The sequence below is a fragment of the Populus trichocarpa genome, chromosome 3 (assembly GCF_000002775.5).
Source record: "Populus trichocarpa isolate Nisqually-1 chromosome 3, P.trichocarpa_v4.1, whole genome shotgun sequence".
In the NCBI taxonomy this organism is placed as follows: Eukaryota; Viridiplantae; Streptophyta; class Magnoliopsida; order Malpighiales; family Salicaceae; genus Populus; species Populus trichocarpa.
Genome location: NC_037287.2, coordinates 2,661,949 through 2,687,107, shown reverse-complemented (window position 1 = coordinate 2,687,107; position 25,159 = coordinate 2,661,949). Strand labels below are relative to the sequence as shown.

At 34.4% G+C, this 25,159-nt stretch overlaps 3 protein-coding genes and 1 long non-coding RNA gene across 5 annotated transcripts; 2 read left to right on the top strand and 2 right to left on the bottom strand.

Annotated features, from left to right (window-relative positions):
* Positions 1 to 455: 455 nt before the first annotated feature.
* On the bottom strand, positions 456 to 4,450 carry LOC7480794 (uncharacterized). Its single transcript, XM_024597076.2, has 5 exons — positions 4,231 to 4,450; positions 3,009 to 3,061; positions 2,345 to 2,423; positions 1,131 to 1,242; positions 456 to 719 (listed from the first exon to the last, which is right to left on the bottom strand). The coding sequence occupies exons 1-5, from the start codon at positions 4,416 to 4,418 to the stop codon at positions 591 to 593; spliced, it is 561 nt and encodes a 186-aa protein (XP_024452844.2). The 5' UTR covers positions 4,419 to 4,450; the 3' UTR covers positions 456 to 590.
* A 5,430-nt stretch (positions 4,451 to 9,880) lies between these two features.
* LOC112326865 (uncharacterized) lies at positions 9,881 to 11,058 on the top strand. Its single transcript, XR_002980846.2, has 2 exons — positions 9,881 to 10,668; positions 10,762 to 11,058. It is a non-coding gene; the product is annotated as an uncharacterized LOC112326865 (long non-coding RNA).
* A 2,811-nt stretch (positions 11,059 to 13,869) lies between these two features.
* On the top strand, positions 13,870 to 18,451 carry LOC18096640 (receptor like protein 21). The gene is made up of 5 exons (XM_024597072.2): positions 13,870 to 14,397; positions 14,805 to 14,945; positions 15,041 to 15,193; positions 15,520 to 15,666; positions 16,124 to 18,451. Exons 1-5 carry the CDS (start codon positions 14,037 to 14,039, stop codon positions 18,352 to 18,354), a joined length of 3,033 nt encoding a protein of 1,010 aa, XP_024452840.2. The 5' UTR covers positions 13,870 to 14,036; the 3' UTR covers positions 18,355 to 18,451.
* A 133-nt stretch (positions 18,452 to 18,584) lies between these two features.
* On the bottom strand, positions 18,585 to 25,159 carry LOC7480792 (mediator of RNA polymerase II transcription subunit 15a). 2 transcript variants are annotated; one of them, XM_024597075.2, is made up of 8 exons: positions 25,027 to 25,120; positions 22,888 to 23,009; positions 22,010 to 22,121; positions 21,541 to 21,631; positions 20,466 to 20,787; positions 19,950 to 20,020; positions 19,197 to 19,271; positions 18,585 to 18,923 (listed from the first exon to the last, which is right to left on the bottom strand). In XM_024597075.2, the coding sequence occupies exons 3-6, from the start codon at positions 22,118 to 22,120 to the stop codon at positions 19,975 to 19,977; spliced, it is 570 nt and encodes a 189-aa protein (XP_024452843.1). In that variant the 5' UTR covers position 22,121; positions 22,888 to 23,009; positions 25,027 to 25,120; the 3' UTR covers positions 18,585 to 18,923; positions 19,197 to 19,271; positions 19,950 to 19,974. The 2 variants fall into 2 exon arrangements, with proteins under 2 accessions (XP_024452843.1, XP_024452842.1); XM_024597074.2 differs by lacking the exon at positions 22,888 to 23,009 and having other exon boundaries at positions 25,027 to 25,159.

Genomic DNA, 25,159 nt, shown 5'->3' with positions numbered 1-25,159 from the left:
AAGATATTATTTTTAATTTTTTTTAAAGCCAAATTATGTTTTTTTACCGGTTATATAGATTGACTTTAAACCCATCACGTTGATTATATCATGTTAATGCAACTTTTATATTAATTAATTTTAAACTTGATATAGATAAGAAGCCAGATGAGAGAAATTTGGATTAGAGTTTTAATTATGATGCCAAATAATTATTTAAGCCTAGATGATTTTTTTTATGTTGCGCAAAACATAAACTAGTTCATTCCAAAATATTTACAAGTAGACACTCACGAATATGATGATGAAAATTTGAGTAAAATTTTATTTAACCACTGTTTTTTTGTGAAACAAACAAATTAATCCCTCAAGTTTTTTAAATAATTAATTGATTCGTTGGTCACATTTTAACGTCAAGTTAGCGGAACAAATTGAGGAAATATTGCTGACAACTCTACATTTGACTAACAAAAAACTAATGAAGGGACCAGTGTATTACATAATGTAAAAGTACAGGGATTAGTATATACATAGCAAAATGCAGCAATAAAATGTAAAAGGGTCTGATAACAATGCGAAATATAAAACAAAAGGTAAGGATGTTTGGAAATTCAAAGCTTGGATTTTGCACACTTCCCCCCTGGATACAGGGGTTTGTTACCATTGCCTGTGGGTATGATATTCTGAGACCTGGTCTCTATTGTAAGCATCTTCAGAGATATTTTACGCAGATAATGAGACTGAAATCAGATATCAATAACAAAACATTAGATCTCTGAGCAGTCCATGTTACAAGAGAAGGAGGGAAAGGGATATATGCTCTTTCTAATATTTCCTAGGATTTTTATATTTGCATCTTCTGTGAGGATATAGGATATACTTCTGTATCCTATCTTTTTATTTAATTATTTATGTATTGATTCGTTATTTGCATTTTGCACACTTCCCTTGTACTTGAAAAGAACCTTGGTCACTCTAAATAAAACACTTGTCAAGAGAATTAATGAACAGATGAGAACTTCTACAGAATAACCAGTGAGAGTGTGGACACACTACACACACGTGTACATGCATAAATCCACAAACTTATGCATGTTTATATTCATGTCTAGAGAATATCGAAATTATTGAACCTAGCATTAGCCGAATACCTGACTGGTGGCGGCAGTATAAATCTTTTCCTCAAACCGTACAGCAATTTTCTTGAGTTCTTGTAATCCCTCTTGACCAGAAAACGGAAGATGCCTCTTTAATGTCTCCATTCTGCACATGTAAAACATTACATTTAATTTTTAATGACAAGGTAGGTATAGAGAAGTTAGCAGCAGTGAGAAATAACCATGAACTCACACGCTACACCAATATCAGAAATGTATACAATGGAATCATTAGCAAAAAGTAAAAACAACTAATGATATAGCCGAGTGTCGGTCAAGTAATATATGGCATCAGAATACAGACATCTATTTTTACTTCCTTTCCCCGTATTATTCTAGAGGTACAGGGTATAGGAGTTCACTTGGCCACCCTTCTGTCTAAAATTCTAGTTACGAGCTTCATGGTTAATTTTCTTGAACCGGAAGAACCTTCCATTTATGGCTATGGCTATGCTCCAAGATATATAAGTGAATTAGTTGCAAACCAGGGGAACTCTGTGAAAACATTAAAATAGCATTTACTCTAAGTAAGAAAACTTTTATACATGCACCGTAATTGACAAAGAAAAGAAGAGAAATCCCTTTAATTTATGAAAATGCAATGAGTTAACCTTATCTCACGCTGGAATATATACTCTACAGTGCTCATTGGCTACTGCAAGTGCCAACAGTAGCTGTCTATATGAATTTGGATGTAGAGATATCACCAAAACATTCAACTTTATGCTGAGAAACTCGGAAAACATACACCATTCAACATTCAACTGCTTTTCTACTTTAAGATCACTATCATTTCAACCATGTAGAAGTTAAAACAAATGGAAGGCCCAAATCCAACACTATTCATTTAAGTTCAGTTGCAACTCAAGGTTGAAATTGAAACACCAATGTTCATAGCAATAGATTAACCTTGAAATTTAAAGCGGAACAAGCTTCCTGCAGCCATCCAAGAGGTCATCATCGAAAGAAGATGTTACACAAGTTCCAACAAAAATTCCTTCCCAGCACTTTTTATTCCCTCAAGTTCACTTCTTGTGAGAAACACGTGAAAAATGAAAAAGACAAAAACAGCGGTGTATGATACTTGAGGTTGCCTCATGGCAATCCTGCTGATTTTAATTAACCTTTTGCCCTTCTCTTTTTCTTTCATTTAAATACAAGATTTACTATTTTGCAGCACTTGCACATATTAGCAAACAGATACTTACATTTTGTTGACTATTCTTTGCCGTGAGTCAGGCTGCAATTGAGTTCTCCAATCACCTGTGTCCATCACAGGTTCTCCGCCTAATCAAAGTCATGAAAATTGGAATATCAGTTTATTCAGACTTGAATAGATTTAAAGAGAACTTCCATCTAATAGCATGTACTTTATTAAAGAATTCTACCAAACATGGATGCATAAAATCTGAACAGCCATAACAAATATACACGACCATTCAGGGCAAGGTGCTAGGATCTTGGGTATTTGAGTATTGTAAGCAAGATTTGGGCCTGAATCTTCATGGTGCTTCTAAAACCAAGGAAGCGAAAAACTAGCCAGCTAGTTCATAACTTGCCGCACCAACAGATGGTGAGTGCTGGTAAACCAAGCCATAGAGAAACTCATGGTGCTTCAATTTTAACTTGATGTTTTCTAGCAACACCTGTGATGCATCATCGATGCAATGTTTACAATGACAAACTTGCATTTGTATTCATTGTGGCTTTAGGTTCACAGATTCTGATCAAATAGATATTTAATGATCCAAAAGCATTGTATACGCATTTAAATGCTTTACTTCAATAGATAGATTAAGTTATCTTTCTAGATATCAGAATATCACATCTTACCAATTTAGATTCAGCACAGGACCTTTTTCAGGTGCTTACCAATTTTTACTCGCAAGCAAATACATACTGTCCAAGCCCCTCCCCCTCCCCTCCTGTTCTTGTTATTTATGCATGTTGTAGGGAGCAAGTAGTGTAAATGGAAAGAGGAGAATACCACATCCCCAAAAGAATAAAGAAAGAAGAAGAAAACAAAACAAAGTTATAAAACAAGGCTTTTCAATCCCTGATGAATATCAGCAGTCTATATACCCCAGCAAACAGAACATGAAAGGGGAAAAGCCACAAACAATAACCCATCCCAAAGAGATTGTCTAGGATGTTTTAAGCTAGGAAAATGAAGAAGAAAACGACAAGCATTAACCATGAATATTTCATGTTATCATCACTCTAAAGAGCAGACTGATAAGAATCAACTTAACAGCTCTTGTTGAAATAAGATTAAATTTACAGGCACATGTTTCTCGGAATAGACAACACAATAACCCTGACCATGCTCGACCTTGAGGTAAGTTATAAAATGTTCTTCCTAACTACATGCTCAGGTACACCTTTGGGGTGAAGTGAACAACGTCATTTGTTTTCCACTTCCGCATGCTCTTAACTTTCAACTCAATCAATCACAATACAGTCCTTTTCTTTCTTTCTTTTTTCCATGTGTGAGCGAGCATAAAACCCAAGGATATCGTATTGTTGTTAAGAACACAATAATTTTGAAGAATTCAGTAAATTCCAAAAAAGAAGAATCAACCAAACAGCTCATTTTTCGGCCATTCCGGCAGTAATATCTCTTCCACTCCAGCTGCTGCATAAACTAATTAACAAATTATCGATCGGGCCTAAAAGATTTGAATTGATTTCTATTCTCCACTTAAAAATAAAATAAAATAAATTTGGGTCAAGAATTCACGGCTTGATTATTGCAACAATAACTGTGAGAAAAATCGGATAATATCATGTAAATTAAGGTGTGTGTGTGTGGGGGGGGGGGGGGGCATTGAAAAAGAAAATATTAGAATCGGCTGATTGTGCGTTTCTTTGAATTGCGTTCACGAGCAGCGATTTCATCGGATCCGATTATATATTTTTTTAATTTACTTATTAAAATCGAATTGCGTTCACTAGCAGAGATTTCATCGGATCGATTTTTTTTTTAAAATTTACTTATTAAAATAGAATTTCTGTCTCTGAATAATAATTACAATAAAATAAATGAAAACACCCATAAATTTGAAAAACAAAAACATGATAGAAAAGGAAGCACCTGGCAGAAATCTGAAGCCTTCTTGGCGGCGGCGGTTTTCGAGAGGCGGAGGAGGGAGGGAGGGGAGAGAGTTCGGGCGGCGAGAGGAGAGGAATGTTCGACCAAAGTGAACTAGATGACTTTATTCTTTTCCAGATTCCTTCTAAAAAAATTAACGAGTAAACACTCGCTCGCTCGCACGCACGCATGCATACAAGTTAAATTTGAGTTAACTAGTGTTTGTAGTTTTGTTAAACAAACAGATTAATTCCTCAAGTTGATTTAAATAATTAATTGATCCTTTAATCACATTTTACCGTCAAGTTAGCGGCACAAACTAAGGAAATATTGCTGACAGCTCAGCATTTTACTAACGAAAAATTAATGAAGGGACTGAATTGTATACATATTTAAAAGTATAGGGATTAGTTAGAACAACTAGTTATCATTGTCTCTGAGAATTAATATACAGCTCAGCATTTTGTTGAAGGACCAGCTACTTCGGGTGCAATTACATTTAGTATTGCGGTAACTGTTATGGTTGTGATTTGAAAAAATTTATTTTATAAAAAATATTTTAGTTGAGGTTGGTTTGGAAAAATATATGTTTGGTTAAAACTGTGGTTGAAATTGAGGTTAAACAAAAAGTAATTTAATATGTTTGGTTAAAAATGCTTTTGAAATTGAGGTTATAAAATAATTTTAAAAATATATATATTAATATTTATGGTTTTTAATTTAAATATTATAGATTTAACTATTGTTATTACATCATGAAATAAATAATACTTTATATAAAATATTTTTTATTGTTCCATTAAACTATCTATAATTTCATCACATATGAAATACTTCCAACAAGGACTAAAGTTTTCATAAATTTCTTAAGAGCGCAACAACATCAGGTAAAATATAATCAGAAACAAAATTAGGATTGCGATCAAATTCTGCAAATGCTACGTTATCAAGCGATCTCCGTCTAATTAATGTAGTGTCATTAAATAATATTTAACACTAGTTTTTCGAATAAAACACAATATTTGTGAAATTTTTTTGGATTTTTTTATTTTACTGGGTCACACCCGGTTCAATGCATTTAGGTTTGGAACGGACCCGAGTCAATGCATTTAGGTTTGGATCGGACCTGGTCCGACCCATATGGGCTGGGCTAAACCCAGCCAGCTCGGCCCGGTCACTAGCCCAAGCTAGTGACCCGGCTGGGCAAAGCAACACACGTGTACTAAATTCACGCGTGTTGCTACACTGTTCAAGTTAATTAAAATTCACTTGAACAGTATAATGTTGATAAAAGCGAAGCGGGAGGAAGATGAAAGTTGAGCACTTTTCTATTCCTTTGTTATGCTCCTTCTCCTCTCACAATGTCTGCTTGGTGCTAGAGTTGAACTCTTTCCTTGTTTTCCCCAGCCCCTCATTCTCCTTCTTCTTCTTCTACACTTCCATGTCTCCACTGTTCACGTGAACAATGGAGACATGGAAGTGCAGAAGAAGAAGAAAAAACACGCGCTTCTGGTTACTAGAAGAAGAAGAAAAAACGCGTGCCTCTGGTTACTGGAAGGAAGTTTAGTTGCACACTTCTGGTTACTGTGCTGTAACACAGTTTGCAAAAAAAGCAGCTCCAAGCTGCTTCGTTCTCCCCCTGCGTTGTAAACGCAGTAAACAATGGGGCCCATGCACAATAAATCCTGTTTTTTTCTTTACCAAACAGCTTAAATCTACAGTTTACTTAAAACGCAATCGCAGCCGCGTAAACAAACGAACTCAAAGGTACATTTATTATTTCCGTTAACTTTCTAATATTAGATCTTGCTTCAGTATAATTTATTAAATTTATTTTAATATATTAAATAATGTAAGGCACAAAATAGATCATAATATAACACAATAAAAACAAGTTGTGATATATTTGTTGCACATGGCAAGTTATAAAATGTTTGATATACACTTTGGACATCACAAGGATTGATCATTGTCTTGTACACAATTATCTCAATAATATGATCACCAGATTAATGTATTTATACAGTTTTGACCTATCTCTTTTTTCATTGTTTTTTTCCAGTTTTTTCATTTAGTATTGGGTATGACTTTTTTGTTACCTTTTATCATAGCATATGGTTGTTTCATAAAAAAAAAAAAAAACTCTAGGAAACATAGTTGTTAAACACAACTAAGCTATGATCTATATCGCGATATCAAATATTTTAATCTTGGTTATCTATTTATCAAATATTAATCTAATTACTAAATACATGTATAGGCATTTTTTATTTGTTATTGAAAAAAAATTATATTAAAAAGCGTATTGTAAGAGCCTGCTTATTATTTTTTTTTACTTAAAAAAATAACCACCCCATCGCGGAGCGCCAATACAAAATTAGTTACTTATAATATAAAGTGTGTGGGGCGAATACTGTGTAGCTGCATTGTTCACCCCCTCATGTTTTATAGTGGACACAATGTTCACTATTTTTTTATTAGATTTTGCTATAAATTTAAGGGAAAACATGTGAGGTGAACACTATACAACTATATTGTTAGTGCGTAGCAGAACGAGCCTTCCTTCTCTCCTTCTGGTCAATCATCTTCGAGAGCCTATGTTCTTGCCTTGATCAAGACTCCTATCTTAGTTATTTAACACATACGAAGAAAATTTCCAAAATCAATTCTTGACATAACATCTTAGTTATTCAACCGATTTAGTGGGTTAATCCGGTTGAATTAGATTTATTTTTTAATTGATTTTTTTATTATTATTCAATATTAAGTTGATTAAGAATTAGGCTTCATGATTTTTTATTTGCTTTCTATCAAATTATCTCAATCTTATGACCTAGATCACATGTTTTTACGGATTAACTTGAGTTATTTCGGGTCGTTTTATTGTGTATTTTTTTAGATTGAATTTTTTTTCAACAATTAGTTGATTGGGATTTATGCTTTAAAATTTGTGGTTATTTGCTTTATCATTATCCTAGTTTTATGATCTGAGTTACGGGTTTGGCAGAGTAATCCTGGGTTGACCCGAGCTATTTTTTCAATTTGATTTCTATGAGATTATCTAGGTCTCATAACTTGGATCACGGATTTGGGAGGTCCTGAGTTGACTTGAGTCATTTTTTATGTTATTTTTTCATATATTTTTTCAATTTTATCTTTAAATACTAGGTTGATTGAGAATTATGCTTTGTAATTTGTTTCAACATACTTTTATGAGGTTATCATGGTCTCATGACCCAGGTTATGAATTTGGCATGTTAGCATATCATGGAATCATGATAACCTCATATAATACATACCAAAATAAATTATAAAACTCGATTACCAATCTAACTCAATGTTGGAAAAAAATTTGAAAAAAATTCCAATTAAAAAAAAGCAAAAAAAAACTCTAGTCAACCATGATACAAGGTTGTCAATTTTGTTCTGTTCTATTCTAAATGACTGGTATATCTCGTTCCAGTTTAAAAAATGGAACAAACCGGAACAAATTTCATCTTGCTCAGAATCTTAGCCCGTTCCATAAAATTTGCCAAAATTCTAGCTGGAATGTTCCGGTTCCATTCCGACCAAATAATGTTTTTTTCTCTAAAAAAATATTATCTAGTTTTACAATATCAATCATATCTCTCAATCCGACTAGTGGATCAGACTGAAATCTTACGAAGATTTTCCTAACATATTGTTGTAACTCAGGTTGAAATTATAGGGCAATTGGAGTTTAAACAGGCTTTGTGAGATTGCTGATGACATTTTCATAATTTTGTTTTGAAAGGTCATTTTTTTGTGTTCTTTTTTTAGTTTAATTTTTTTTTCCAATTTAACCATTCAATAATAGATTTATTTAGAATTTAGCTTTATAATTTGTTTTGATTTGATTTATTTAGTGTTATTATGGTCTTATAACCTGGATTACAGATTTAGAAGGTTAACTTGAGTTGACCCGAGTTGATCCAATTTGTTGTCATTCCAATATATTTTTAAAAAATATGTTATCTTAAATTTTTTTGAGTCAAACTCTATTTTTACTAGTCGTTTAGGTTGTCCTTGGACCCATCTAGTCAATCAGGTTATATCAGTTCAATTCTCACTTTTTTTCTTGTGTTTGAAATTTAAATTGCATAATTTCAAGTTAGTTTATCTTTAAATTTGAATTGAAATTATATTTATTAAGTTTATATATATATATATATATATATATATATATATATAAATATAAATAGTATAATCTCGAAACATCATACCGAAACGCTCCAAAACCAAAACATACCGTTCCAATTAAAAAAATAAAACACTAACCGGTAAGAAATTGACAACTTGACATGATATGTTTAAAATGAGCATCATCGAACCATTTAGAGCAACCGTGTACATAACAAGGGCGTCCCCTTCTCCGTCCAGAGATTAGGCACTGAATCTTTCGTTACAGTTAGAGGAGGCGAAGCTTGTCAAACTTACAATGGCGCGAATCTTACTCTAGTCCTCGTCACTTGATCACTATTGATTTATTTTTCATCAACACTATTGATCACTTGTTTGTATGTATGCTGTTGTTGATGAATGAGAATTGAGGGTGGTAGAATTTGAGGATTTTTATTCTGGAATAACTTGGTATGGTTTAAAATCATTTATCAATGAAGATTTTATTTTGGAATAGTTGTGGGTTGGGTATGTCTGCTAAGAGGGCCTCTATTAGGAATACAATAACGCATAATGATATTGAAGTGTGTTTCTTGCTTGAAACCAAGAGGTCAATATAATATAACACTAGGGATAAAATCTATTACAAACATCTTGAAACTCTTTCAAAACCGCACTTCAAGAACAGGGTAATGAATTATGAACCTTGAGAGGAAAAACATCTTGAAACTTTTTCAAAACCGCACTTACTTCTTCAAGAACTTAATTTCTCTAAAACTTTCTTAGCCATTAAAGCAAATACAACGAACTCTTCATGAAGCTCATTCTCAAAATCATTTGGGGTTATAAGATTAAGTCCTTTTCCTTTCACATGCTTTTTTTCTCCTTATTGTTGTTAAGCCTTGGTGGTAGTTATCCTCATTTTTATTTAACCAGTGTCTGTTTTTTGTGAAACAAACAAATTAATCCCTCAAGTTTTGAGGTGCAGAGGATGTTGTTTGCTTTGGGTTTTGGGAATGCTGAGGACTTGACATTTTTGACAGCAGACATTAGAAGCCAGAGACATACCAAAAATGGAAGATTGCAGATCGGAATGCAGTCCAACGAACTAGATCTTTCTACTCTTAAGAGTGAAATAGTAAGAATTTGACATACCAAAAATGATGATGTCCATATCACAGAGACATTGTATACCTAACATATCCTACATTTATTTGAGTCACATCACACTCTCATCATGATAACTTGAGAAATTAATAGGGAAAATACATATCTCTTTGCTATGGAAGTGTTATTAACCCATGATTTTTATCAATAATGTAATCTATACCCAGCCCTTTTTGTTTTTTTTGGAGGAACCACCGATGCCCATTTAACATTGCATAGTTTTTTCCCTCCTTCCTCCTAAGAACCAAAGAAAGATATGATATGTTTCTCAATTTTGGTAGCAACAGTGGATGTGATAGGAAATAAAGAAAGGTTGCAGATACGGATATTATTTATAATTGATTTAAGCAAGCACACTCTCTCACCAATAGATAAGTGACGCCCTTTCCAGGCAGCCAACTTGCTATTGATTCTATTAACAATAGTTTTCCACATGAGATGAAGATGCACAAATAGGCAGGCCCAAATACTTAAATGGCATCCCCTCCATCCTACATATTAGATTGCTAGCAGTTGAAGAAGTAACAATAGTTCTAGTGATTGAGCTCTTGTGGAAATTAACCTTCAGCCTAGAAATCAACTCAAAACATCATCACATAGTTCTTTTGATGTTTTGAAGAGATGGAAAATCATATGAACTGAAGATGAGTGTATCATCTACAAACTGAAAGTGAGTAATTTTCAGTTGATCATGACCAAAACAAATACCTTTTATAAGTCCCAAATCACATCTCTTTTTAGCATTCTACTAAGACCCTCAGTTGCTATATTGAAAAGAGATGTTGATAAAGAGTCCCCTCTTCGCAATCCCTTTCCCATAAAGAACTCTTTAGTTGGAGAGCCATTCACAAGAATTGAAAGTTTTGTTGTCGAAATACATTATTGTATCTCCATCGGGAACCAAAACCGACACAAGCCATAACTGTTGAAATACCTGGGCAATAATTGTTGTGAGTGGTCTAGGATCGTGTGCGATACCACTGAAAGGCGAGTGACCCAACTCTCTCTTGAGGGTGCTGGGGATTGGGGGTTAGGCGAGTGGGTTCTCAACGCATCTTTGTTTCTGCCTTTTAAAGAATTGCAAAGTCTTGATTTGAAGGCTAATGAATTAGTTGGGTGCCTTTGAGAATCAAGGTTGGTTCATATTATTGTGTTATACTAAAATTAAAACTGATGAAATGGCTGTTGTTTAATGCTACTTATTTTGCTTTAATATTTCTCTTGCAGGCTTCGGAGTGTTGAAGCCTTGTATTAAATTTGGCTAGTTCTCCAACTTCAGAGGATCTTAGCATGGGAGCACTGAATTTGTTGTGGTTGCTGGTGGGGGAATCAGTGGTTTGCTTCTTGCATTCTCGGCCCAAAATTGTGTTAGTTCGAAACTTGTCGGCAATTTTCTTGAATGTGTCCAGCTAATGGGTGCTTTTTAGTGTGTTGACCTCATAGCTTAGCCTTATTGTTGATCGTTTCAATAGAGAAGTGTTGTAACTATATTTATCTGTGGAATCCTAAGTCTGTCTTGTTTAATTACTTTGTTTTCGCTATTTTTTTTTAAAAAAATTTGCACTGACCATCATGTCGGAGTATTCTGATCAAGAAGTTAACAATGATAGAGTCCATCTTCAAGTTCAGTTTCTTATTGATCTCTTCCTAATTTAACATAAAAAATGAGAAAACTATACAGAAAACTCCTACTAAAACTAACTCTTTCAACTTGTCTCAAGGTGTATGCACTACAGATATCCTTTAATGATGAAGACCTGTTGTTTAGATCAAAATTCTATAAACATTATTTTTTTATTAAAAGATATATTAATAAAAAGATGATGAATTGTATCTCAATGATAATGATTAGACTATTAATATACTAGCTCTTAAGATTATAAAAGAGCTTGAGATTTATATTTATATTTATATATAAAAAACAATATCATTTTGACACACAAATATAAAATTAGATTAATCCAAGTTGACCTATAAAAAACCATGATACAAATCTTACTGAGGTTAAACCACGAGCAGTGTCTAACGAGGATTGTTTGGAAAAGGATTCTGGAAGCCCACCAGTATGCATAAGGAAATCACCAGGAAATTACTCATCTTGGCCAGTAGTGCTATAAAGAAGAGAGTGGTATATCTACTTTCTCATCAATTACGACAATAATTGACTCCCAGTCAATACGGTCCACGCAAATTGTTTGGTGAGGTTTACATGCCAATAAAACTAATTTGAATATTTTTAATGCGGGTAAAACTATTAAATGTAGTAGTGAGGTAATATTATGTTTTCTTTATTTTGAGATAAAAAAAACATTATATTTAGAAAGGTTTCGGATTAATTAAATAGGTTAGGTTATGGAAATATAATTGCTTAGTGGTATAGATCATGAAAATATAATTGCTTAGTTGTTCTTTAATGATATAGAAGTATCAGGTTAACAATTAGACAATAAAGTTAGAAGTTGTTAGTTTAAGTATTTTACAGGGGCTACTGTTTAATCCATAAAATGATTTGAATAGATGCAGTTTTTTACCCAAATTTTATACATAGGAAAAGCATGTTCTCTCTGGTTTTTAATATCATAAACAGTGCATTAATCCAGTTTTTATAGAAATAGCTATGATGAAAATAGTAAAGAATACGTGAACTATCTGTCAATAATGCCCAGGAATGATTTCGGGGATTATTATAAATTATATAAAAAGAATTGCTATCTGAATTATATATATATATATATATATATATATATATATATATATATATATATATATGGATGAAAAGGTAATTAAGACTAGTTTACATAATAGAATTTTGAATGTTATAGGAGCTATGATTAGTTTATTAGGTAGCATGTAGTTAACAAATTATTGTAGTTAAGTGTTAGAGGGATTTTAACAGGTTATATGCTTTGCGACTAGGTTTTTTGAGCTAAGATTTCAGATCAGGCAAAGTATAGAGAAGTTAGTAGCGGTGAGCAAGAACCCTAAACTTACAAACCACACCAATATAAAAAATGTGAGGAATCATCAGCAAAAAGTAAAAACAAATAATGACATAAGCAAGTGTCAGTTAAGTAATATACAACATCAAAATACACAGACATCAAATAGTAATTTTCTTGAACTAGAAGAACCCTTCATTTATAGCTGTGTTCCAAGATATATAATTGAATTAGTTGCAAAACAGGGGAGCCTCTGTGAAAACATTACAATAACATTTACTCTGAGGAAGAACACCTCCATGCATGTGCTGTAATTAACAAAGAAAAGAAGAGAAATCCTTTCAATTTATGAAAATGCAATGAGTTAACCTTATCTCACACTGCAATATATACTCTATAGTATTCATGTATGAAAACATTTGAACGGGAATAAATAAAATAATTCATTAAACAATATAAGGGTTGTTTGGAAAAAGATTCTGGAAGACCACCAGTATGCATAAGGAAATCACCAGGAAATTACTGCATGGTTGTGTTTAAAAATCAAAATGGCACAGCAAGTCAAGCATCCGTGTTCACATCCTTTTAATGCTTTAACTCATCTTCGCCAGTAGTGCTATAAAGAAGAGAAAGTGATATATCCACTTTCTCATCAATTACTTTAGATTTGTGGAAGATATGATACAAGAGAAAGTGGTATATCCACACTCTATAATGGGTGGCGAGCTCCTTGCTTTTCACGTGATGATGCCCCCCCTTTCTTTCTTTGTTTTATTTTTTTATAAAAAAAATCCCTTTTATGCTTAAAATCCACCCACTAATGGGTCGATGAAGTGGCCACTAACAACAACCCAGATAAGATGTTGCTTGTTCTTACAGGGAGAGGAAGCCCAGCTCCAGACAGCAGAAGGGAGATCGTTTTCCTACATCTTCATCATTAGAACACAGCAATAACTCAAAGCTCTACCATGTCATGACCATCGCTTTTTTTGATTGCTATCTTCAGTTGTTATACCTACAAATCTTCAGTTGTTATACCGACAATTTCTCTGTTATATATATATTAGGCGGAGTTTCATGAATCCTTTCCATTAGATAATCAATAATATTGTATATATTCTTTTTGGAGAAGTAACTCATTTTCACACCCTTGTTGTAGTTTTCTATTCATTTTCACACCAGAGTGTAATATAAAAAAACTTTTGAAAAGTATTTTATTTTATTTTATTTTATTTGCACCCTGCTTTTCTTTCCATTCACCCCAGCACTACGACAATAATTGACTCCCAGTCAATAAGGCACATAGCTAATTTGAATATTTCTCCCAACCTGGCGAGTAGACTAAGTGTAAACAATAAGATAAAATAAAATAATATTCAAATCCAAAAATATTCCAAAAAGAAATGAAATAAAGAAAACATCTCAAAACATAGAATCTGCACAAGATATGCAGATAGAGTCATGGAAATGGCCATAGTGTAGTATAAATAGGACCTCCATGGTTGCCCAAAGGCACATAACAAAAAACAATATTCTACGTAGTAGTTCATAGAATTATCTACGATGATGTTGAAAAAAATGGGGGCTTGGATGTTGCTAGCATTATTGACTTTGATTGGCGAATGGTCTGGTCGTTGTTATGGGTGTTCGGAGGAAGAGAGAATTGGTCTCTTGGAGATCCGTTCTTTGATCGACCCAGATGGCTTTTCCTTGGGAGATTGGGTGGACAATAGTAATTGTTGTGATTGGGATGGGATCGAGTGTGATAACACTACAAGGCGAGTGATCCAACTCGTTATTAATCAAGCAAGGGATAAGAGCTTGGGCGATTGGGTTCTCAACGCATCATTGTTTCTGCCTTTTAAAGAATTGCAAAGTCTTGATTTGGGATATAATGGATTGGTTGGTTGCTTGGAGAATGAAGGTTAGTTCAATGTTTCTGCACTTAATTATAATAATAAAATAAATGAAGGTTACACACGGGGCTTGTAGCTCAGTGGCCTTGGCAGGCTTTGCCCTGCCTGAGTGCCCTGGTTCGAGTTCTTGTGTGTACCCAGCACTTGAGGGTTTAACTGCTGTGGTCACTTCGTGTGACTTGTTCCGCCCCCATCCCGGGTTCGACCCTCTATGTGTACGCCTGTCACCCCCGCGGTGCCTTACCTGCTCCTGGGCTTGCAGGATGTCCAGCGGGCCGTGGGGAATAGTCGTGGTGCGCGTAAGCTGGCCCGGACACCCCACGTAAATCACAAAAAAAAAATAATAAATAAATAAATAAATGAACGTTGGTTGGTGTTTAATGTCAATTATCTTGCTTTGATGATTCTCTTCCAGGCTTCCAAGTCCTATCATCAAAACTGAGGGAACTTGACCTATGGTATAACCGATTTAATGATAAAAGCATTTTGTCATGCTTGACTGGGCTTTCCACTCTCAAGACTTTACATCTTTCACACAATCAGTTGACAGGATCAGGTAGCTTCTATGGTAACCTTTTAGTTATTTAGCTTCGAAACCTTTTCTTTTCTTCTTCTGATATCATTTCAATGCTTTTGAGAAACATCATGCAGGTTTCAAAGTCTTGTCATCAAGGTTGAAAAAGCTGGAGAAACTCCATCTAAGTGGGAATCAATGCAACGATAGCATTTTTTCTTCTCTAACTGGATTTTCATCTCTCAAGTCTTTATATCTTTTAGACAATCAGCTGACAGGATCTATCAATAGTAAGTTACTTTCTCTTTATCAAGAAAATTGAGGACTTTATATATATATATATATATATATATATATATATATAATAATAATAATAATAATAATAATAATCAACTTTCATATATGAAGATTTATATCTATGGAGCTTTGATCTTATCCATAAATAGTTTTTCTAATAAGACAGGAAGAGATTAAAGTGAGCTAGCTGGATCAAAACTAGGATGATTAAAAATTACAAGTGACGATGTATAGAATGGATACTTGCAATCTATCTTCTTCCTTAATCTATGCACTGTATATTTTTTCATGTATAATTTGAGAATTATATATCTTGTAGGTTTTCAACTCCTACCGATGAGGCTGGGAAAGTTAGAGAACCTTTGCCTGGGAGGCAATCAATTGAACAGCAGCATCTTATCAATTCTGAGCGGGCTTTCATCCCTCAAGTCTTTGGATCTGTCAAACAATATGTTTACGGGATCAGGTATAATACACAGTTTCTACCTAAATGCTTCACATGACATTCTCTTAATTATATTGTTGCTTTATCAACAAAAATGAGGACTTCGTATCTATCTAAAGATCAATTTTGTCAAAACCCGAGATCCAAATCTGTAACCGGCAACTCAAGAGATGTGTTGAAAAGACACCTTATCTACTTTAAGCTTCATAACAAACATATCAAAAGAATAAATTATTTAAAAATACATAATATTTTATAATTTTTAAAAATATTATATTATTTAAAACTAATCAAACCAAATGATTGTTCAAAACTTCTCATCGATAATTAAAACTATATTCAATAATCAATAATACTCATTATATTATAAAAAAAAATGAAGACTTTATATCTATGCAATGATCAATTTAATGATAGTATTTTATCATGTTTGACTTAGCCTTCATCCTTAACGACTTTATATCCATAAATTGTACAGGTTGGTGTGAAATGAAGAATCTGAAGCAATTAGATCTCTCTGGAAATAATTTCGGAGGTTCACTCCCAGATTGTTTGGGGAACTTATCTTCTCTACAACTATTAGATATTTCTGAAAACCAATTTACTGGAAATATTGCCTTCAGTCCCCTAACCAACCTCATATCCCTTGAATTCCTCTCACTATCAAATAACCTCTTTGAAGTTCCCACTTCAATGAAACCTTTTATGAACCACTCAAGCCTCAAGTTCTTCTGCAATGAGAACAACAGATTAGTAATAGAACCTGCTGCATTTGATCATTTGATTCCAAAGTTCCAACTAGTCTTTTTTAGCTTGTCAAAAACAACGGAAGCACTTAATGTAGAAATTCCCAACTTCCTCTATTACCAATACCACTTAAGATTCCTTGATCTCTCCCACAACAACATCACCGGAATGTTTCCATCGTGGTTGCTTAAGAACAATACACGATTGGAGCAACTATATCTAAGCGGGAACTCCATTGTTGGTACTTTGCAGTTGCAAGATCACCCATATCCAAAAATGACTGAATTGGATATATCCAACAACAACATGAGCGGTCAAATTCCAAAGGATATTTGTTTGATCTTTCCAAATCTGGATGGCTTAAGGATGGCTAAGAATGGATTCACGGGTTGTATTCCTTCTTGTTTAGGAAATATGAGCTCTTTGGGAGTTTTAGATTTATCCAACAATCAATTGTCCACGGTAAAACTAGAACTTCTAACAACAATATGGTTTCTCAAGCTGTCAAACAACAATTTGGGTGGGCAAATACCAACCTCGATGTTCAATTCTTCTACTTCAGAATATCTCTATCTAGGTGATAACAACTTTTGGGGTCAGATATCAGATTCTCCATTAAATGGGTGGAAAACGTGGATTGTATTGGATTTGAGTAACAATCAATTTTCAGGCATACTTCCAAGGTGGTTCGTCAATTCTACGAACCTTATAGCAATTGATTTGTCCAAAAACCATTTTGAGGGTCCTATCTCAAGACACTTTTTTTGTAAGCTTGACCAGCTTGAATATTTGGACCTTTCTGAGAACAACTTGTTTGGATATATACCATCTTGTTTCAATTCACCACAAATAACCCATGTGCATCTATCCAAAAATAGATTGAGCGGTCCATTAAAATATGAATTTTATAACAGCTCTTCCCTGGTTACGATGGATCTTAGAGATAACAGCTTCACCGGCTCAATTCCAAATTGGGTTGGCAATCTTTCATCATTGAGTGTTCTTCTTCTGAGAGCTAATCACTTAGATGGTGAGCTCCCTGTTCAGTTATGCTTATTAGAACAATTAAGCATTTTGGATGTTTCACAAAACCAGCTCTCTGGTCCGCTACCCTCCTGTTTGGAAAATCTTACTTTCAAAGAAAGTTCCCAGAAAGCGTTAATGAATCTCGGAGGTTTTTTACTACCAGGGTTCATAGAAAAGGCTTATAATGAAATAATGGGTCCACCACAAGTGAATAGTATATACACCTTATTAAAGGGTTATTGGCCTAACTTTACAGAAGAAGTGATAGAATTTACAACTAAAAATATGTATTATGGTTACAAGGGGAAAATTCTTAGCTACATGTCTGGTATTGATCTCTCCGATAACAACTTTGTAGGAGCAATCCCACCAGAATTTGGAAACTTAAGTGAGATACTGTCATTAAACTTATCACACAACAATCTCACTGGATCTATACCTGCAACATTCTCAAACCTGAAGCGGATTGAGAGTTTGGATCTTTCTTACAACAACTTCAATGGTGACATCCCTCCACAACTTACTGAAATGACCACACTGGAAGTTTTTAGTGTGGCGCACAATAACTTGTCAGGTAAGACACCCGAGAGAAAATATCAGTTTGGGACCTTCGATGAAAGCTGTTACGAAGGAAATCCTTTCTTGTGTGGACCTCCATTGCGAAACAATTGTAGTGAAGAAGTAGTGCTGTCCCAGCCAGTGCTGTCCCAGCCAGTGCCTAATGATGAACAAGAAGATGATGGTTTCATAGACATGGAGTTTTTCTACATCAGTTTCAGTGTATGTTACACAGTTGTGGTGATGACGATTGCAGCAGTTCTCTACATCAATCCATATTGGCGACGTAGGTGGTTGTACTTCATCGAAGATTGCATAGATACTTGTTACTATTTTGTGGTTGCTAGTTTTCGCAAGTTCTCCAACTTTAGAAGATGAATTTGTTATGATTGTATGTCTAGCTATTGGGTGCTTCATTTGTAGTGTGCTGTCTCTAAGCTCAGCCTTTCTATTTGATTAGTTATTTTTGCTACAATATCATTCTCTCTTCCCCCTTTTCTTCTCTTAAAATCTCTCATCCCACATCATCATGATTGGTTGTGACATAGAAACCCCAGATAAAGATGAAAGAGAACCATGCTGCAAGCTTGACATATTGTTCTGCTGCATTGTTGGTATAGAACCTTGCACATTCATTGATGGCAACTGGGTATTCAGTTGATTTTCATGGGACTGCAATTGAAGAACTAGAGACTGGGATTGCTGCATAGGTTGCACATGAGGCTGGGGAAGTTGTCCTAGCTGTAGATTAGGAATTGGCTTCCTGATCTGCCTGGGTTTAGAAAACTTACAATATGCTTCTCATTGGAACCCAATTTCTCCTTGAAACTAGGTGTGATTTTGTTTTTAGAGACATGTAAGAATGTTATCAAGCGCTCCAACATGGCCTTGAATACCTCCAGCTTTTCAATCTGTTCCGACTTCGGTTGTTGCGGATGAGAGTCATGCTGGAAAGCAAAGTTAACATACACGAGAATTAAAAATTGCATTGATCCTTTGTAGCAAAACATTAGTGAAACAAAATGTTTCTATTCCACTTCTTCTGTGTCGATGCATGGTTGTGGGGGCGGTTGGGGGGTGGGGTAGGTGAATAGTGCAGATGATACAGTGAAAGGCAATGCTGATGAGGAAAACAAACTAATACAAAAGCTCAACATGGGGAAATTGCAGATAATCATGCATGCACAGATAATCCGGAAGAAATTTCAGAGACAATTTACCTGCTGTAACTTGGCAGCAATTCTCTGATACATTTCATTTATTTCAGGGAAATAAGTCTCCTTCATAACTTTGATCTAGGAAGTACAAATAACCAGCAAAACATTATTGCTCATATGCTTGATTTCTTCAGGTGCCAGTCAGAAAGAAAGTAACACAAACAAACTTAAGGGAATTGATAAAAATAAAATAACAAAAAAAGGGCAGAGGACAACATAAATTAGTTGAGATAAAAATAACAGAGTGGAATTAATGCTAGAAACTCAAGAGGATGTTGATATTGATGGAATGGAAAGATGCAAAGGACTGTGTAAGTACACCATTAGACAAGATTCAGGGGTTGGTTAAGTTCAGTTACTGTCTCCCTGCAAACTACTCATCATTGTTTTCTACTGTTCTAGCTCAAGTCAACGGATGTCACAACTTTAGCAACGCTTCTTAGCCTTAGATCCTATGCATGACCCCATGGATCCTTAACAACAACCATTCTTATTCTCGTTTTAATACTCACCTAAGCACAAGAAAAATTTCCTTATCAAATATGCAGTTATGACTTGAGACATTCAGAATTTCAACCTCATTTTCTATAAAATTCAATACTGGAAATTTTTCACAACAAGTTGATTGCAATCGTGCAAATAACTCTTCACTTAACCAAAGATAAACTGTAAGTCATTCAGAAATAGTGCACTCTTATTTTTAAGACTATGGCATACATGAACTCCATCTAATGAACAGTAAATCACAGAAATTACCTTCTGATAGATCTACTCTTGTCAATCAGCGCCTTTTGCATGTCCAGTCTGTGCTGTAGAATCTAGGGATGCTACAAAAATTTCAATGCGGGCAACAAAAGATTAGAATTCATGTATTTTTGTGTGTTTTCCATATACAAGGGTATTTCTGTAATTTCACACTTGCTGAAAATTATGGAATATTGCAAGTCTCATTTTATTTTCCATTTAGTATTTTATTATCCCAAAGTATAGCGAGCTTCATTAGGTTTTTCCTATTCTAGATAGGACTATTAGTATTTTCCTACAGAGGAATACAAGTCCTTTTTGGACTAGGAGTACTAGGAACTCCATCTAAACGTTATGTAATCATTCAAACAGAGACAGACCCTATAAATCCAGAATGAGAGGTGAGCAGTTGGTGCAATGCACTGGAGGGCATCGTGTGGTCACAAATGCATGTGTGATTGCAATGGTTTCAATAGCAATGCCATAAGTGGCAGCAGTGGCACATAAAGCTACCAAAAAGAGCATTACCTAGCATTTGTCTCTGAGAATTGGCAAACATAGTGGAGGGAATCCCTTGTCCAATTGAATTCCCCCATTGAGTTCTGTGAAACACCGGGGATACTCTGCATGTTAGGATTCTGGACAACAGTGTTGGGGATAGTCTGGGTTACACCGGAGACAGGAGGCAGTGCCGCTTGTAAACCAGCAGAACTTTGAACTCCATTAGATACCATGCATTTCTGCATGTTCTGTGATAACAACTGCTGGCGTGCTTGAGACTGATCAGTGGACAATATGATGGGGAGAAATAGCCCATGATTCTGAACTTGAGGGGGCATGCTATGGGATGCTGTTCAAGATAAAAGGCAAAAAGGAAAACCATGTCAAAGAAAAAAAGAAGGCACTGAACAAGGAAGACAAATGAAACATCGGCAGTTCACACATAAAGTTATGAGCAAAAGAATTAGGATGGATTTGATTCAAAGCATAAAATTGTACTCCGACAATTTTCAGGGTTGGGGGAAGAAGAGGCGGCTGAAAACAAAAATGATATGACAATTTTCAGGGTGGGGGAAAGAAAAGGAGGAGGCAGAAAACAAAAATAATCAGTAATTTTCTTGCCTAACATTCATCAATTACTCAACTTTTTGATTAAAGCATGCCATACACATAGCAATATGCTGCAATAAAATGCAAAAGAGTTTGATAACAATGCGACAAACAAAACAAAAGGTAAGATGTTTAGAAAATCAATGCTCGGCAGCATTATTATATATGAAAAAAGCATCAAATACTTTCTCTCGGAAGAAAAGCAAGAAAGTGACGTCTTACCTCCTAAACAGGAAAATCTTTAAAATCTACCATCTCAATCATAAAATATAAAATAGCCATGCATCACAGTCCTTGTTCCTTAACAAGTTAAGAATGAAACACTTCACATGCATTACAGAATTAGAATCGTGGAGGTGATCATGATATTTTTCCAGCAAGGCAATATACATAGCAATATGCAGCAATAAAATGTAAAAGAGTTTGATAACAATGCTAGAAGAAAAATAAAAGGTAAGATGTTTAGAAATTCAATGCTCAGCTGCATTATTACCTGCTGGATCCATGGGGGCAGTGGGCATGGCATTTTGAGACCTGATCTCCATCGAAAGCATCTCCAGAGATATTTTACGCAGATAATCAAACTGAAATCAGATATTAATAACAAAACATTAGATTTCAGAGCAATCCATGTTACAAAAGGAGAAAAATGAATATATGCTCTATCATTTCATCTTCTCTGAGGATATACTTCTGTTTCCTCTCTTTTTATTAAATTATTCATGTATTGATTCGTTATTTGCTTTTTGCACTCTTCCCTTGCACTTGAACTTGGTCAGCCTAAATAAAACACTTGTCAAGGGAATTAACAAAAAGATGCGAACTCCCAATCAGCCTTGCATACAGAATGAACGGTGAGGAAGTGTATGCACACTACACACACATTTGTACATGCATAAATGCGTGTGTATATTCATGTCTAAAGAATATCGTAATTATCGAACCTCGCATTAGGCAAATACCTGATTGGTGGCGGTAGTATAAATCTTTTCCTCAAATCGTATGGCAATTTTCTTGAGTTCTTGTAATCCCTCCTCACCAGAAAACAGAAGATGCCTCTTTAATGTCTCCATTCTGCACACGGAAATCATTACGTTTCCTTTTTAATGACCAGGCAAGTATAGAAGTTAGTAGCAGCGAGCAAGAATCCTGAACTCATAAACCACACCAATATCAGAAATGTGTGGAATCATTAGCAAAAAGTACAAACAAATAATGACATAAACAAGTGTCGGTCAAGTAATACATGGCATCAAAATACATAGACATTTGTTTTTACTTCCTCCAGAGTTACAAAGTATAGGAGTTTACTTGGCCACCCTTCTGTCTAAAAATTCTAGCTACGAGCTCATGGTTAATTTTCTTAAACTGGAAGAACCTTTCATTTATGGCTATGTTCCAAGATATATAAGTGAATTAGTTGCAAACCAGGGGAGTCTCTGTGAAAACATTACAATAGCATTTACTCTGAGCAAGAGCACTTCTATGCATGTGCTGTAATTGACAAAGAAATGAAGAGAAATCCTTTCAATTTATGAAAATGCAATGAGATAACCTTATCTCACATTGCAATATATACTCTACAGTATTCATTGATCACTGCAGGTGCCAGGAGTAGCTGTCTATATGATTTTGAATGTAGAGAGGTCCCCAAAACATTCAACTTTATGCTGAGAAACTACGAAACCATACACCATTGAGGCTAATTGATTTTTGTCTGCTGCTTTTCCACTTTAAGATCACTATCATTTCAACCCTGTAAAAGTTAAAACAAATAGAAGGCCCAAATCCAACAATATGTTAAAACTCAAAACACGTATGCTCATAGCAAAAGATTAACCTTGAAATTTAAAGCGGAACAAGCTTCATGCAGCCATCCAAGAGGTCATCATCGAAAGAAGAGATTGCACAAGAAGTTCCAACAAAAATTACTTCCCAGCACTTTATGTTCCCTCAAGTTTGCTTCTTGTGTGAAACATATGAGAAGATGAAAAAAAAAACAATAAGTTCCCTCAAGTTTGCTTCTTGTGACAAACACATGAGAAGATGAAAACAAAAAAAAACAAAAAAAAGGCGTGTGATACTTGAGGTTGCCTTATGGCAATCCTGCTGATTTTAATTAACCTTTTGCCCTTCTCCTTTTCTTTCATATAAATAAAAAATTTACTATTTTGCAGCACTTGCGCACATGTTTGTCAAAATCGTGTTTTAACTCATAAAATCAAATGATTTTACGAGTCAAAATAACTAAAACGTGTGAAATTAAGTTAAAAACTCGAAAATCAGTAAAATCGGGTGAAACTCAGTCCAACTTGTTAAAATCGGTAAAAGCATACCAAGTTCACGAGTTTGCTAAAGAAATTAGAAGTCTTCTCACTGCTACTCCATCTCCTGATTTCATTGCGCCCGACACTCCATTCAGTGCACTCACACTCAGTCACTCACCCAAATCTCAAATTCTCAGAATCTCAAGTCTCAGCCCTAACAAATTAACATCAGCTGATTTCGCTCTCGACTACTGCTGGTTTCACTCTCGACTCTCCACTCACCAGCAGCACAAATATATAACCAGGTTTGCTTGTTGGATTCTCATCTTTTCCGTCATGTTTTATTATGTAGAAGAGAGCCATGTTTTTTTTCTGGTTGTATACAGTGATGTTGCCTGTTGTTGTTTTTTAGAGATGTGACCCACTTATTGTAGGAAAATTTGTTAATCTGCTAATTATAATTATATAATATATAAGCCCAGGTCCCAGGCACGCAATCTGCTTTGATTGATTTGGAAATTTCATTTTTAAGAAGTTCTAATCCTTGGATTTTACTTGCATCGTCACAGGATAGGAAAGCTATGTTCCATAGAAGGAAAATGCACAGAACACATTCATGTAGATTAAAATTATTGGTTTTGGTTGGTAGACGCTTCTAGTTCTCTCATTTCATCCAAGATCATCTGCCTATTTTTGCACTCTATGCTATAAAAGCCTTGATCATCCCTGCAATCTTGCATGAAAGATTTAATTACAAAATATAATTTCAATCAGAAAATGATAACATTAAATTGCAGAAAAACAATCAGTGTGAATGCAGATAAGTTACAGTGTGAATGCAGATAAGTTATGGGAAAAAATAGAAGATTTTACATTTTATAATACGAGATTACAGGGTTCTGTAGGTTTTTTTATGGGATTGGTGTTAAAGTTAATAACAAATTGTATGATAATGAAGGTATGTATTTGTTACTTCACTTTTTACTTCACTTTCTGTTTATTGACATGGAAAAGTGGTAAGATTAGGATTTCAGCTGATTTTAAAATATTGTCATGCTCCTCTGTTGCTGCTACTCATTGAGGGGAGTTGATCTCCAACCTCCTGGAGTGGAAGTAGGTATTTATATCTAATGGGAAATTCATGCATAATTGAATACATGCTTTTATATATGTAGATATGTGCATAGTGTTAGTTTTTTGTTGCATGCTCTATTCCAGTGTAATATTTTCCATCTTAGTTCATAAAAAATTTATGTGTGTCTAGATATGATAAGGGTTATTCTTCAATAAATGCAAGTGGCCATTTAATCTGCTACTAGATCTGAATAATTTGATTGACAGTAAGGTTTTGAGAGACTACTACATATTTTATATTGTTTTAACCATATGAATGGCAAGATATTGGCTTGTACTTCTGTGCAATGAAAATATAAATAAATTTATATTTGAATTATGTATTTTAAGGTGTTTGGATATTTGTATTGTTTATTTTACTTTTATTTTAATTTTATTGTATTTTTATTTACTACTTGACTGGATCTTGCAATTTTGTTAAAATATTTTACTTTCAATTTTACGATTTTAGTTAAAATATTTTACTTGCGATTTTACGATTCGAGTTTACGATTTGAGTTTATATTGTATATTCCGTGTCGTGTTAAAAAAATATTTTTGACAACCTTGCTTGCGTATATTAGGAAACAAATACATACATTTTGTCGACTATTCTTTTCCGTGAGTCAGGCTGCAATTGAATTCTCCAATCACCCGTGCCCATGTCAGGTTCTCCGCCTGGGACAGTGGGCCAACCAAAAAGAAAAAAAAACCATACTGCATGTTAGAATA

Excerpts from the sequence above, each read along its gene's own strand:
- LOC7480794 (XM_024597076.2), bottom strand. The coding sequence starts at position 4,418 with ATGCGTGCGTGCGAGCGAGCGAGTGTTTACTCGTTAATTTTTTTAGAA. Across the intron at positions 1,243-2,344 it reads CAAAGAATAGTCAACAAAAT|AATGGAGACATTAAAGAGGC; the intron begins GTAAGTATCTGT and ends TTACATGTGCAG. Across the intron at positions 720-1,130 it reads ATACTGCCGCCACCAGTCAG|TCTCATTATCTGCGTAAAAT; the intron begins GTATTCGGCTAA and ends ATCTGATTTCAG.
- LOC7480792 (XM_024597074.2), bottom strand. The coding sequence starts at position 25,091 with ATGGGCACGGGTGATTGGAGAATTCAATTGCAGCCTGACTCACGGAAA. Across the intron at positions 22,122-25,026 it reads AAAAGAATAGTCGACAAAAT|AATGGAGACATTAAAGAGGC; the intron begins GTATGTATTTGT and ends TTCCGTGTGCAG. Across the intron at positions 21,632-22,009 it reads ATACTACCGCCACCAATCAG|TTTGATTATCTGCGTAAAAT; the intron begins GTATTTGCCTAA and ends ATCTGATTTCAG.
- LOC18096640 (XM_024597072.2), top strand. The coding sequence starts at position 14,037 with ATGATGTTGAAAAAAATGGGGGCTTGGATGTTGCTAGCATTATTGACT. Across the intron at positions 14,398-14,804 it reads TGGTTGCTTGGAGAATGAAG|GCTTCCAAGTCCTATCATCA; the intron begins GTTAGTTCAATG and ends ATTCTCTTCCAG. Across the intron at positions 15,194-15,519 it reads GCTGACAGGATCTATCAATA|GTTTTCAACTCCTACCGATG; the intron begins GTAAGTTACTTT and ends TATATCTTGTAG.